Below are 15,679 nucleotides of genomic sequence, written 5' to 3'. Positions count from 1 at the left end.
CCAGAGAGTGTGTGGTCAACCCTACATAGTCCTTTCGATAATACAGAAATCCGAGGGATGGAAGGTGCATCTACCCTGAGAAAAAGATAAGGGTGAAGTATAGAAAATAATTTCCTAGGGATATGGACCTAATGGTACTACTCAGTTGCTTGAATAACATTAGCAGTTACAATTAACCAAGAGTCATAAACCTACCCCACTATCTGCACAGTTTGAGACATCAGACTAGAAATCAGAGGTCTCAGGGGAACTTAGCTTTACATCAAGAGGCCCCAGTGGTTCAAGAATATCATTTCTCCACTTTCAATAATCTGAACAGCAAAGTACCAAAGTAAAGTAATTAGCGAGAAGAGACTTCTGATTACAAGAAGTCTGATGAAGAAAACTGCACATATTTTTCCCATCAGTGAGATCTGCCTTCAAAACCTTTTTCCACCTGTTACCAGTAGTATCAGATTACTTAACCTCTCTAAACCCATTTCTTCTCTGTATAATGGGTGCAAAAACTCATTAAAATTTTAAAAAGACAGTATGTGTAAAAACAGACTTTTCTATATAGTTTTCTTTCCTCCTTAGTAATTTCTGTATCTTTCCTCCACCCTTCTTTAATTTTAGTCAGGCATACTAATAGTTTATACATGGTTCTATTAGTCCTTACCTCAATTAATTGCTATTACACACAAGAAACACGAGACATACTTTATTTTGTTCCTCCAAAAGTAACATGATGTTTAAACTCTGTTTACTGACAACCCACTGAAAACCCATCAGGGCCTAGGTTCATACTAATTTCTGAGGACAGATTTTTGTTTTTTTTACTCTTAGGTACTGATTCCACTAGAGAAGTGTCTCTCAAACTTTAAAGAAGGTAGGAATTACTGGGGAGCTTAAGATACAAATCCCACAATGCACCAACAATTTCATAATTGGTAACAGGCAAGCATTCTCAATGGCTACTAATGCCAGGAAGTAAAAGGTTGCTAAGAAACAGAATATTGACACTTTGCCAAGTTATTAGCCAGCAAATTACTTCCTGACTGCAAAGGGAAAAATGTACTTTTATACAGAAAAATCTGGCATCAGGATCTTAACCAGGAAATAAAACGTAGCACCACTAACAGCGCAACAAACCAGGTACCATGTGCTTACTGAAACATATGATGCACAAATAGAAAGTAAGAAGCAGTATTTTAGGCAAAAATACGTAGCCCGAATAAAATCAAGCACACAGATGCACCTTCAAGTTTACACAGAAAAGACGTAAGTCAGATGACACTTGGAAAAAACAATTAAGCAATTCAAAATATAGAACATATGAGAACCAGCCTAGACTCTGCAAAAGTCAATTATCATGAGGGAAATAAAAATTAAGAGAATTGTTCTAGAGTTACAGAAACAAGAAAAATGTGTGAATTGTTATTTAATTCCTGTTTGGAAGGAGAAAATCTAAAAGATAAATTGTTGGGGACAACTGGGCAAATGTGAATATGAAGCAGCTATTACATGATTCTATAAAATTATGGAATAATTATTGAATTATTGTTAATTTTCTTAGATGGGATAATTGTATTACAGCTATGTAAAATTATTCTAGTTATTTAGTATTTGAAGTATAAAGAGGTACAATCTCATAGCATGTTAGACACAAACACAGGCTGACAAAAATATCTATTACTGAAACCAGGTAGATGGTAACAAGTATTCAACATATTATCCTTTCTACTTCTCTGTATGCTTAAAAATTTCCATAATGAAGTTATGAAAAAATACACATTCCCTGGCCCAAATCCCTGAGGCTAATTCCTTAGGCTGGCAATGAAGTAAGCCCACAAATCTGTGTTTCAATTATCCCTGGGCCTATCCTAAAATTCAAGATGTTCTCTGACCACTCTAAGAAATACAGCTGAAGAAGAAAGTAGACTGTGTCTGCTGTCTAGAAGAGTTTGGGTTCTTAATTCCCTGCCAGCTCTATTTTATTGGCAGGCTTCCCAAGCCATAGATTTGGTATCTTCCTCACCTTTGCTATCTTTCTTCATGTGTCTGGTATATTTAAGATGGACTGAAAAGGGGACATAATGGTAAAAGACAAAGTTTCTATTTCATGTACCTCTGATTCTTTGAGACCATCTCCCCAAGGTAAGCGATAATTATCAACTCTACCTCCCTTCCAAGAGTGCTATAAAGAAACCTTGCTTACCTTTCTATGAACTGAATATTCAAGTTTCTTCCTAGAAATGAGTAATGAGCATACAGTCCAATGTCTATAAATTGATAACCAAATAAAACAGAAAAAGCATCCTCACGATTAAAAAAGACCAAATATTGCACTCAAAAGTTTTGATTACAACAATCTAAAAAGCTTATGCTCAAATAGGGCTACTAAAAGGCTTTTACAAACTAAAAGGCTTTTACACAGCAATGGAAGCCAACAAAATAAAAAGGCAATGGGAGAAGATAGTCACAAAAGACATATCCAATAAGGGGTTAACATCTAAAATATATAAAGAACTCTTACAACTCAATATCAATCAATCAATAAACAAACACTCGAATTAAAAAATGGACAGAGGACCTGAATAGATATTTTCTCAAAGACACACAGATGGCCAACCTGCACACAAAAAGATGATCAATTTCACTAATTACCAGGGAAATGCAAATTAAAACCACAATGAGATATCGCCTCACACCTGCTAGAATGGTTATTATAGAAAGACAAGAAATATAAGTGTTGGCGAGGATGTAGAGAAAAGGGAATCCTCATGCACTGTTGATAATGTAAATCTGTGCAGCCACTATAGAAAACAGTATGTAAGTTCCTCAAAAAATTAAAAATAGAACTACCATACAATCTAGCAGTTCCAGCTCTAGGTATAAATCCAAAGGAAAAAAACACTGAAACAAAAACACCTTGAAAAGACGTATGGAGGGATCCCTGGGTGGCGCAGCGGTTTGGCGCCTGCCTTTGGCCCAGGGCGCGATCCTGGAGACCCGGGATCGAATCCCACATCGGGCTCCCGGTGCATGAAGCCTGCTTCTCCCTCTGCCTGTGTCTCTGCCTCTCTCTCTCTCTCTCTGACTATCATGAATAAATAAATAAAATCTTTAAAAAAAAAAAAAAAAAAGAAAAGACGTATGGACTCCTATGTTTTAAATCATTATTTACAAATACAATAGTCAAGATGTGGAAGTAACCTAAGTATCCATCAACAGATGAATGGGCAAACAAGATGTGGTGTATTATCCAGCCATAAAAGATGAAATCTTGCCATTTGAGACAACATGGATGGACCTATAAGGTATTATCTATCCTAAGGAGGTAAGTCAATGATTTCACTTATATGTGGAATCTAAAAAACAGGGCAGAAAAAAAACTCAGATACAGAGAACAAATTGATGGTTGACAGAGGGGAGAAGAGTAGGGCAATGGAAGTGAAGGGGATAAAGGGCATAATCTTCCAGTTATAAAATACATTTGAGGCAGAAATGTAATGTACAACAGAAATATCGAATTACTATGTTGTATACCTGAAATTAATGAAACACTGTACATCAATTATTCTTCCATTAAAAAAAAACTATTTTAAAAATGGATATTTCAAGATGGAAGTGATACAAGAAACTTTGTTAGCAATATGTAAAATACCTAGGATTTGGTGATTTGTTTTAAGATGTATTAAAATAATGTAATATACCAAGATTGATTCACATTAGACAGAAAAATCTAAAACTGAATCCTATGTAGAAATGTATTAATGACATTGTAATAATATTCAGTGAGTCCTCCAAGCAACACCCAGAAATATATATGGAACCAAAAAAGTACCTATACCTTAACCTAAGTAAAATAAAAACAAAATTTACTTAAAATTATTTCCTAAAACAGCTCACAACTAACATGGAAGCTATCATTAAAAAAAGGAATTTACAAACACTGCTTTTTCAAAGTTAGAGAATACATACCAAATAACAAATTGCAGTAGGTGATTTTGAGGTTCTTCTCCAGTAAGGTTATTAATCTTAGTGAAACAATTCAGAAAACCTCCAAAATATATAGCTGAGATATATGCATTGCTTTAGCTTAATCTAACAGTAAAAAATGTAAAAGATTACAAAAAATGAGCACTTTAAAAGACTAATTTTAGCCGAAATTATAAATTCACAAAATTAGCTAATAAACCAGCATTAATAAATTTTCTGGAAGTCTAAACTTCTATAAATTTTAACATTAACTACAGGAAGACATAAAATGCCTCTACAGATAGCAAAGTTACTAAAAATGATGAGAATGTGTGTAGTATGTCAAAATAACATATGGTAAAATTTCAAAGCAGTCCCTGGGAAGCCTATACATTTTTAAATATTTTATTTGTTCTAACTAGAGCATGAATTAAAAAAAAAAAAAAAACTTCAGAGTACTAATATCGATAGCATAATAAACTTTAAAATTGAAGAGACCTTAAAAGATCATTAACTTTAACTCATGACTTGATAAATACGAGAAAATTAAGGTCAGGGACTTTTTTTGTAACTTGAAGAATGATAAACCCAATTTCTTAACTCCAATGTTCCCTTTATACCATGTTACATATATCTTGTTCTTTTTAAAAAAACAGAAAGCTCCAATAACAATAAATAGTCGATTGTCTTTAGGCAAATGTGTCAAAAGTCACTGAATTTTTTAAATGAGGCTGTATGTTCATGACTTTTTTTTAAATTTTAACTTACCAAACAAATCCAGAATTCTAACTAGAAGAAAACAGATAAATAGAGCATCATAGAGAATAAATTAAAGTGTTAGCCATAAACTTGTTTGCAGAGAGAACACTGTAAAGCAACCAGCCCAGGGTGAAAAAGGCAACATGTATAAATAAACACAGTTTACTTAATTTTGCATCCCACAAAATCTTTCAAGAGTCCAGAATTTATCAGTTACATTTGTCTAACTTGGAATAAAATTTCCAAAATCAAAGCAAATAATGTTAAAAGACAGAAATGAACTGTTTGTGACTTCTGACATGTGCCAACTAGACTTCCAGAATGCTAGACTTCTGTCATAGAGTTTAATGCTTTGTTTCTGGGATCATTCTGGAAATCCTATCCTTCCCACTAGTTGCAATGTTACTCAAAGCATGCCATTGTTTTCATCACCTTTCCTTGTAAATTCAGCATAAATGTCAAGTTTTACTCTTTCTAATCTCTCAGAAATGAGAAATACTCTTCAGAGATGCTCTCTCTCTTCATAGTCAGTCTCCTTTAGGAAGCAGTTCTTCAAATTATATATGTAACTCTTCCCCTCATCACATAGTTCTATGATTTTTCAGGTGGTGGGAAGAGGAAAAGATGACTAGATAAAGACAATTTTATATCTTTCTCTTTGATGATATCAAAGGGTCTTCTTGCCCACTGCAAAACTATAAAATTATTATCCTACATTTTCCTTTAGGTTTAATATCTTCTGTTTACATCCTTAATTCTTTTAGAATTTTTGTTTTTATACGGTAGAGATCAGTTCTTCCCCCATTTGGGTAGTCATATGCCCCCAAAATCACTCGTTAAATAACTCCTTTCCCATTCATGGATTAGAAATGCTTTACTATCTACTAAATTCCCACAAACCTGTCTATTTATTCCCACAAACCTATTTATTCTGCTTCACTACCTATTTGCCTAATTCCTCTGCCAGCCACACATTGTTCTAGTTATTGACACTGAAGAGCACAACCATTTTCTGATTTTTCTGATCAGTCTCAACATTTTTCAACACAATTTTTTTGGTTACACAAAAACGTTTACTTTTCTCCGATCAATTTTTTCTGAAGTTTCTCCTCAAAAAAAAAAAAAAAAAAAAAAAAACTTTACTGAGTTTTTGAACCAGAATTTCATTAAATTTACCAATAAAAATTTTTAAATTATTTTTAAAATAACTGAGATGCCATCTAGTAATAAGATACATAAAGCCACTTACACACGCACACTCACAAACAAATACATGTATACAATCTTCATTTGACTGTGACTAGTACTCTGGCCCCATACAAATGAAATTTCCTTATTTGCAAGGTAACATTTCCATTCCTAAATCACAAAATCTTAGAGCTAGAGGGACATTATAGATCATCATTTAGTCCAACACCTCTTGTAAACTCAGTTATGTTTACCTCAAGCCTACTTGAGAATCATTTCAAAATTAAAATTAATACACCTTTTACATGCAACATAATCATAAAAGTACTCCTCGGATCACACACAAGGCAAAGAAGTGGGCTGCATTTACTGAAGACTGCTTTCAATTTAGGAATCCTTTCAGAATAAGATCTATACTCAGCTCAAAGAAAAAAATAGAGTACCATAAGTACATTCACTTGTAACAGCTCCAAGTACTTTTTCAGATACTCATGTTTCCAAGATAAATCTTTTTGTTACAGTGTGTCCAGGAACCAAACTTCATAGTACCTCATCATTCCATTCCCAATTGTTGCATCATATTTATTAATAACACAAATCCAACAACAATCTGCAAGTGGAATAAGCTGAAACAATTCTAAAAGTGTTTCTCAAGCCTGGCTGCCCATGTAATCACCTGTGGAGCTTCTAAAAATAAGCTTGAGTGGGTTGCACCCTAGGACCTTCAGTATGTTATTTTTCTTTTTTAAAGCTATAGTAGGTTCTGTTCTCAGCCAGAGTTAAGAATCACTATTCCAAAAGATTCAACAAAAACAAAGATCCTTAATATGTCAAGTATCCCTATATATGGGGTGGGAGGGTGGGTGGATGGAGAAGTAGTAATGAAAAAGCATCTTCACCAGCCTAGCAATACTTGCTGCCAATTAAGAGAGTGTGTCCCTACATTGTCAATCTTAAAACAGAAAAAATTGCGGGAGTCCCTTGGTGGGTACTCTTGGTTTGGCTCAGGGCACCACTGAGCTCAAGGTTGTGAGATAGGGCCCTGAGTAGGGCTCCATGCTCAGTGAGGAGTCTACTAAGTAATTTCTCTCTCCTTCTCCCTCTCCCTCTCCCCCTACTCCCTCTCCTCTCTTCCTCTCGAATAAATAAATCTTTAAGAAAAGAAAAAAATTGAGAAAAACAAAGTTTTTTTGACTGTTCATAGATTTGATGGGGCCATTACGATGTGTGAAACCTCTCCATTCCTCGCCCTGGAAGGCAACCCTCCACCCCACACCATCTCCCAAGAGAAAGGACCGCTGATATTTACTTTAAAAATGGCTAACACTATTAAGATTTTATATAAATTCTCCTTTTACTTGGTGAAATAGAAGGATATAAACACATCCACAAAAATAAATAGGGAGATTAATGATTTGGCCATGATGCCATGACATTAGATGAAATTTTGTTCAAACTGTCGCTTCACTACCGTGGAGAACGGCCAACAACACACTGACCACCCTCTGAACGCAGCACAGAAGTAAAGAAAGGCCATTACACCGAAGAAAAACACTTACATACAATGCAAATATGCGAACTAAATCAAACTGTTCTGAAGGTCTAACCCTCCAAGAAAATGATCACACTTTCTAATAACAACACTTTCACTAAACTGAAGCCGGGTGTGACTCATATTCCTGTTATGAATGACTCATATACCTTCTATCCCTGGGACAAGCACCTGAAAAATAGAGCACACAAAGCTATACTATAAGCTACATGTTAAGTAATTACTGAGGGTAAAGCATGCATTAAACAGACCTCAATCACACAATAATACTCTGCAAAAGGTTCATGAAACCAAATCATCTCACCGACAACTGTTCCATGCTCCAATTCTGGCCTAGCCAAAAATATTTTCTTATATTCTGTAAACTTATTTGATGAAACAGTATCAAGTATGTGCTATCTCCAAAGGAAAGGCATCACACAGAGAAGTTTTACCACCCTACTATCAAGAAAAACTAAATTCTCTTAAATAAGCACTAGGATTTGTCAAAGCAAGAGTTAGATAGCTTTACGTTAGGAAAAAAAAGAAAAAAGCCATGTGAAGAGAAAAAAACCACAGAAAAAACAAAAGTATTTGTGGTTTAGTGGAATCCATTTTAACAATGTACAACTCTCCCAACATCTTTTCTTAGAAATGTGGCCCAAATCAGTGATAGAATTCCTAGGCCTTGGCCTTTTTGTCACATGACCACACGAAATAGCAAAATTTAAGTAGCAAATATAATTAAGGAAACAACTGTAACCCAAAAAAATCTGGAATAAAAACTCGGATGATGTATGATTAAGTAATTGCCCCAAAATTAGAACAAAACAAAGGTAAAAACCTTTCTGTAAAGCATTTCAAATGAGTATCTTCATTTAAGCCACATGTCTAACAGGCACCAAAGAGCAGATCCTGCTCCTGGAATATTTCAAGTAAAACCAGCTTTCTGGAAAAAATTGAAATAAATAAAATCCTTCAACAAATACTTCTTTTGAAGTATGGTTACCTTGGAATAACTAAGTTAATTCACATATCTTTTGACACTTTATACTTTCAAAACTTCATGAAATATTTAGACATATATTCTAATCTGGAAAAAAATTATAAATATAGTAAAATCACAGGCATCTTTTTAAACATACGTATGCCACTGCAAATCTTAAAAGTCCAATGAAGATCTGGGAAACAAATACACCACCCTATTTTAAACAACTTTAAATCCTAAATCCACACTTAAAATGTACTTGTTGGTTTGTTCCAAAATCTGGACTTCTTACTTTGCCCAAATACAATTAATTAATCAGTTGGGGGGGGGGGGGATGTTCTGCCTAAAAAACTTGTGAAACTGAACTCCATTTCATTATGTCCAAAAAGCTTACTGCTAATAACTATCTAGGATGGATTACATTAGGAACAATTCTCTCAGGAACTTTAACCTGACACCAAGATTCTTACTGCTAACACTTAACGAGCTGAAGACAGGGAGAGATAGGGGACTTCAGCTTGTTCAGAAGAAACCTAGTTATTAAATTTATGCTGTTATATTTTACTAGTATTTCAAAATCTTTCTCTTCCCCATTCTTCTAGTCCTGCTCCCCCTTCGTTCTTTTGCATCTTACCAATCAGAAAAAGTATCCCCGGTATCAAACACACTACCTTTTGATTCTATATGGATTTGGGTGTTTAGAGATGTTTTTAGATTTAGATTTCAAATTCAAAACATGTCTCAAAATTTTTACTTGACCCCAAGCTACACTCAAAATTGCTAAAAGTTAATCTTTTTTTTTTTTTTTTAGCCCTATTTTATCTCCCCTACCTCTTTCTTACAAGCTTATCATCAGGAAACCCAGTTATTTGCAGACAAATACAAATAGCCCTTTTGCTAGGAGAAAAAAAAAAGGGGGGGGGCTGCTTGGTTCAAGCTAGAAAGACGAGTAAACAAGCCTGGGAGCACCAAGAAAATCAAGAACCACTCACTCGTCCCCCATCCTTAATCTGCATATAAATTCTATAGGACAAAGTTCTCTTGCATTCACTTTCATGATTTGACTTAATTCAGTCCCATGCTTTCTGAAACGTTTTTATTTAAAACTGTGAAGAGAGAGCTGGACAAACAATTCAGAAAACAATGAACTTTTACCTCCCATAACTCGAGTACATCTCAGTTAACCGAAATACAAAGCACCTAAAACCTCCTACTAGGTGCAGAATTCAGGGCCCAAAACGTCTCCTCCCAGAAGCAATGTACCTGAAGAGCTCTGTGTCATTTACCTTCAGTTAAGATTTGTTTCTTGCAACTGTTTACCTACAAACTCAGTTTCCAGAACACACTCAAGCTGATTTAAATTGGAGGGCACAGATTTACCAAGATCTTAAGGGGATCCCTTCCTTAGTTTAGCCAGTTAAGATTTACAGCCAAAACAACATCTGCCAAGTGGTTTTTGAGGGGCTCACCACGCACAGGAGAAATTTACAAAAGAAGGAAGGGCCGCAGGGCCAAGCTCTGGGCTTGTGTAAACATAAATCACCTACGCACTGGCCTGGCTACCAAAACCAATGTCCCTCCAGAATAGGCGTTCAGGTGGTTAATTGACTTCCTGGAGGTGAGAGTTAAACGCTTACACCCACCATATACTACACAATTTTACCTGTCACCAGGAAAAGGGCACGTCTAATCCAGCTACCCCCCCCCAAAAAAAAAAAAAGTCGTTTTTCCTTCAAGGAGGGCAGCGGTTTGGAGTCATTAGCAGGGGCTGGGGATTGCAGGGGGGGGAGGGGGCGTGGAATAAAGGAGTGCTAAAAGGAGAGGCAGGGCCCCACACAGGCCACTGCGGAGAGAAGACTGGGGAAGAGGGGAAGATGTCTCACCGGGGGGGGGGGGGGGCGGGGGGGGGCAAAACCGAGTGCAAAACCGGCTGGAAAAAGGGAGGTCCCCCCGCCCCCAGGAGACGAGCTGGGGTGCAGAGAGAGAGCGCTAAGGGCTGGTTACCTTGGGATACAGGGGAAAGGGACATCGGAAACACAGAGGTCTTCCGGAGAGGCGAGGGACGGAAAGGATGAGGCAGGGTCTCGGGTAAGTGCGAACCGGGAAAGCAGGCAGGCAGGCAGGCAGACAGACAGACAGACAGACGGACCGCGGGACTGGGGCCTCCCAGGGCCAAAAGGCGTGGCCAGGGATCCGGATCAAACGACGGTCTTTGGGAGACGCCAGGGCAAGTGCGCGGCAAACCCCTCCTTCAGGACCCCGGGCCGGGCCAGACCCATCCGGGGGGCCCGGCCGCGAGGCACCTCGAGGGCAGGACGCGTCCGGAGGGCCCCGGCCCGGCCCGGCCCGCGGGGGCCCTCGGCAGGGCCGACTCCGGCCCCGGCCCCCGCCCCCGCCCCCACCCCCGCAGCGCTCTTACCTCCACACCTGCCCCATCTGCAGCAGGTGGATGACCGACTGCCAGATCCACACGGACAGGCGGCACAGGCGCTGCGCCCCCGGCGTGGCCGAGGCCCCCGGGCCGCCGCGGGCCGCGCCGTGGCCGTAGCCGGCCCCCATCATGGGGGGGCCCCGGCTGCTGAGCCCCTCCACGGCGCCCAGCCCGCCGCCCGTGTAGTCCTGCACGAACCAGCGGAAGCTCAGGCTCTGCACCAGCAGCGACGGCACCAGCACGAAGAAGAGGGTCAGCCCGAAGAAGCCGTAGTCCCCCTTGCGGTAGTAGTCGAGGGCCAGCCACAGGTCGGTGCCCACGTCCCCGAAGAAGACGAGCAGCGCCAGCACGATCCACAGGCAGTCGAGCCACGGCCGCTCCACCTGCGGCGGCGGCGGCGGCGGCGGCGGCGGCGGCCGGGCGGCGGGCGTCGGGGGCTGCTGGTCCGCGCCGGCGGCCGCGGGCGGCTGCAGCGGCTGGTCCCCCCCGTCGGCGGCGGCGGCGCTGCGGCGCGGCTTCCTGCCCAGGAGGGAGCGCAGGCAGGCGGAGCGGCAGCCCCAGTAGCACGAGGAGGTGTTGCAGCAGTGGCAGATGTGCAGCGAGCTGCTCTCGCCGGGCTCGCTGCCGTCGCCGCCGCCGCCGCAGCCGCCTCCCCCGGGCTCCCCGTCCTCCTCGCCGCCGCTGCCCACCGCCTCGTCCAGGTTGTGCAGCTGGGCGAAGCCCACCCCCACGCCACCGCCATCGGATTTCGCCGCCATCTTGACTCTCTTCCCAGCTCCGGAGGTTGGGGGGGGAGGGACGGGAGGGGGGGGGAAGAAGGCAGGGAACGGGGAGGGGGGGAAACGAATGGAGAGGAAGGGGGGCGGGGAGGAAGCGGGGGAGCAAACGAACGAGGGGGGAGTGGGCCAGGGAACCCCCTCCGCTTCCGGGTAGTTGGCGTCACTTCCGGGCGAGCCCCCCAATCGCACGGCGCCCGCAGCTCCCCAGCCCTACCCTCCCGGCCAAGATGGCCGCCCTCCTGTGCCTCAGCTGCTGGGCGGGGGACCGGGGGGTTCTCCCCGCCAGGGCTCCCCTTCCCCTCTTCCGTTGACCCCGAAACCCATCAGGTTGACCCCTCGGCGTTTCTGAATCCCGCTGGGCCGAGTGATGCGGTCCAAAGTGATCCCTGGAGGGGGCAGTGCCAGACGTTTTGGGGTCCCCTTCCTCAGCGTCGCAGCTCACAGCTTTCCTCCAGGAGAAACGCCCCCTAACACCCTCCCGGCCGCTGGCGGAGGGGCGGGACCTCTGAGGGAAGGGGCGGAGCTAGTGCAAAGCAGGTGATTACGTGTCACTTCCGGGAGATAGGATGACCTCATTGAGTAGTTAGGCACCCCCCCCCCCCATCAAGATGGCTGTGTCTCACCTCTTTGGTTGTTTGGGTTGGTTTTTTTTTTTTTTCTTTCAAAATTCTCTCCTACTCTTTTTCTTATTTGGGGGGGGGGTTCTTGAGAAGTTACATAAATCAGTTTAGATTCCCACACACAACTTACTGATTCTCACTTGTATTTAGACACCTCCCTCCTCTGTTGACCCCCTGATTTTCTGGTCACTGACAACTTTACCATCTTTAGTAATAAAGTTTCCATCATTTCCTTAAGAAAACTCCAAACTCCAGCTAAAAGTCAGCCTATTGAGGCTTGTACATTGAAGATTAAATTGGCACTCGTGACCTTGAATGTATTTTCTTCATCATTGAAATGTATTTTTACCAACTTCTTTTTTGAGTATATATATGTGATTTTAAAATCATGTGACCTTAATTTGTAAAGTTCTGAACTAGCCAGCGTTTAAGCTGTGTCAATTACTCATTCAAGCTCTTTGAATGTGTTAAGACTGCCTTTTAGAATTTTTTTGGTGCTAAAGCTCTGTCAGTAAACATGGCTTTAAATGAGTGAAAATGTTATCGTTGTGCGATATCATTAAGACAGGTGCAAGGTACACGGCTTAATGTTAACAAATTAGAAAAGTGGAGCACCACTGAGTGGATTTGAATTACAATGATATAGTGAAAATATGTTTGAAGACAGACCAAGCAAGCTACGTGGTTACAGTTGTTACTGATCAAGTAAAAAAAACACTGTGAAATTTAAAAAAAAAAAAAAAGTTTTAAATCCTGAATTCTGTCCTTGACCAACAGATTCTTGTGTTCATTTTTCTGATTCTGCCTACTTCTATCTTCAGTGAAACCTGATAAAGCCATAATTTTCTTTGGAATATTGAGGAAAATTTAGGTAATATTTGCACTGAAGTTCTGTGGAAGAAAGGTGCCTTTGAAATTTTCAGTATTATTTTGAGGTATATGGTATTTAACACTATAGCATCTAGCTAATTGGGAGTGTCAGAGCAAACAAGGTTTCCATATTTTAGGACACAACTTTTCGTGAGCATTTATGCTAAGGTAAATCCTGTAAAGACTTTACAGAAAGTATTCATGGAGAATTTTTACCCCAGCCATTGAGGAGGGAGGTAAGGGGAAAGGGAGAGAAGTAATTCCAAAATCTACTTTGGGAAACAAACCACATAACTGTACTCCTTTATTTCATATTATGATTTAAATCTCTTTTTCCCTACGGTAGTAAAAATTACAGCCAGCAGGTAACAATACGTCTGCATATAGATGACATTCTATTTCTTTACTAAATCTGTATTAATGGCATTTTAGAAAGACAGATTAAGTGTAGATTAGGACTGCCTAGGTTTGGATCCCAGTTCCACTAAAATAATAATGTGAATGGTAAAAAGGGAACCACAGGCCCAAAATAGCATCACGCAGGCCAAGTCACCAAACCAGGGCTTAATATCTCACTGCAGTTTTGACCTCCCCCAGAAATGTAGTCTTAACCAGTCATTCAGGACTTTTCTGAGTGGCACCAATGAAGTAATCTGTCACATGGACCCCCTCTATCCACCAAAGATGAGACAATCCTAATAAGAACCATTGTCCTTGCAGCTAAGGGAAGAAGACCTTGCCTGGTACAACTCTTTCTCTTCTTTTGCTAGTAACTTTTGTGCCCATCCTCCTTCCTGTAAAAACCTTCCACTTTGTAGAACTCTTTGGAGCTCCCCTCTACTTGCTAGATGGGATGCTGCCCAATTCATAAATCATTTAATAAAACAAGTTAGATCTTTGCATTTACATGGTTGAATTTTTGTTCTTTAACATGAATAATCTGAGCAGGATAATTAATCTCCTTAAACCTCAGTTTCCTCCATTGTATGATAGAAATACAACAGTACCTTCTCTGAAAAGTTGTGGGGTAGATTAGAGGTGGTAATCCATTGGAAACTCTCAACAGGACACCTGATAGGTAGTGAGCACTAAATAAATGATAACTGCTATTTTTATTACCATTGCTGTTATGATTCTGTTTGCATAATACCAACGTTTTACTTAAATTCCGTCATTCAGTACATTTGGGATCTCTAATAAATGTAGGCATTTTTAAATATTCCTAGGAAACAGATACAATTAATTTGTGTTTTCAAGTATATTTTCTCTGCTTAAGCCTGTGAGGCTATGAAATGAGATACAAAAGCACGCAACAATGACATATTTATGATTCCTATTTCTCTGTGCCCTGAAAGAACATAATCTACTAGTGAAATTAGCTAAGTAAATTATACTCACTGTATAAAGCTGACAAATGGGACTGAATCTAAAGGGTTTATCACAATTGAAATTTCAAGTAGATATATAAGATTTGCAGGCTATCTAGTGATTTCAACTTTACATTTGCTATTTCAACAATTTTATCATTCTGACTTCTGTGAAAGGGATACATTGTGGAATCCAAAAGGTCCTAAAATTAAAATCAGTTACAATGATAACAAAGCCGTTATGAAGACTCATTGAAAGGTTAACATAAATTTTGGCTGTGCTATGAATAATACTTTTTTTACCCAGAATTTTGGGGCAATTAGGCATACCAAGTGAGTTCAGAGCTTAGCAACAATAAATAGTGAGCACTCAATAAATTTTGGTCAAATAAGTGAATTGGTTAATTTTTGAAGTAAATGAAATTTACCCTTTCAAATGCCTCCCCCAAATTGTATTTTACATTTGATAACATAAATCTTTAAAAACCGTTGATGTATTACAAAGATACCTTGATTCTTTAGTAAACAGGGAAGAAATAAATAAAAAGAAATTCATTGACCGCTGGTCTGCTTTCTTCAGAGCATACCAGTTAACCTTTTCTGAATGACTTGACCTTAAGGCAGCCTTATGCTAAGAAGCTCTGTCTATCCTTGAGCTACTAAGGATATTTTTGTTTTTGTTGTTTCTAAATAATTTTTGATTATGGGATACTTTTGTTTTTGTTGTTTCTAAATAATTTTTTTTTAATCTCTGCTTTTTTTAAATTCAGTCAGTTAACAACTTTGACTCCTTTTACTTCCACTTTGACATAGGCTGGGCTGTCAAACCACAAAGCATGTTGGAATTACATGCAATATAATGGTAAATAGATTTTTTAGAGCCTCCTCTATGAGTAAAGTAAGACAGATTTAATACATGGAAATTGTGGCATACAGTTTGAGAGAAAGACCTTTGGGGTTTTTCTTCCCAATTCTCTGCTATTTTCAGAAAGGCAAAGGGAAATTTAATGTTAAATGTTATTATATATTAGACACCATCCCAAACATCATTCCAGTTAATCTAACAACAGTCCAAAAAGGCATGGGGATTGATATCCCCATTATAATGGCTAGAAAACAGCCTCCAGTCTCTCAAATGACTTACCCACAGTCACATCCATAGGCGATAAGGTAGCTGTGAATTAGA

At 39.8% G+C, this 15,679-nt stretch overlaps 1 protein-coding gene and 1 non-coding gene across 4 annotated transcripts in view; both read right to left on the bottom strand.

Annotated features, from left to right (window-relative positions):
• The window catches only part of LOC112669655 (uncharacterized), a 93,809-nt gene extending 83,032 nt beyond the window's left edge, over positions 1–10,777 (bottom strand). The window contains exons 1-2 of one of the 3 annotated variants that reach the window (XR_007405978.1): positions 6,351–6,556; positions 3,964–4,086 (exon numbers count right to left, since the gene is read on the bottom strand). This is a non-coding gene — a transcript (uncharacterized LOC112669655). Of the gene's footprint in view, positions 1–3,963; positions 4,087–6,350; positions 6,557–10,430 lie in introns of those variants that run through there. The other 2 variants (XR_007405977.1, XR_007405979.1) reach the window with 2 other exon arrangements.
• The window catches only part of XKR6 (XK related 6), a 315,137-nt gene extending 301,111 nt beyond the window's left edge, over positions 1–14,026 (bottom strand). The window contains exon 1 of the mRNA XM_049101362.1: positions 10,846–14,026. Coding sequence (XP_048957319.1) covers positions 10,846–11,615 — 770 coding nt within the window. The 5' untranslated portion in view covers positions 11,616–14,026. The remainder of the gene's footprint in view (positions 1–10,845) is intronic.
• Between the last annotated feature and the right edge of the window lie 1,653 nt (positions 14,027–15,679).

Source organism: Canis lupus, chromosome 25, assembly GCF_003254725.2.
Source record: "Canis lupus dingo isolate Sandy chromosome 25, ASM325472v2, whole genome shotgun sequence".
NCBI lineage: Eukaryota > Metazoa > Chordata > Mammalia > Carnivora > Canidae > Canis > Canis lupus.
This window is presented reverse-complemented; position numbering and strand designations above follow the sequence as displayed.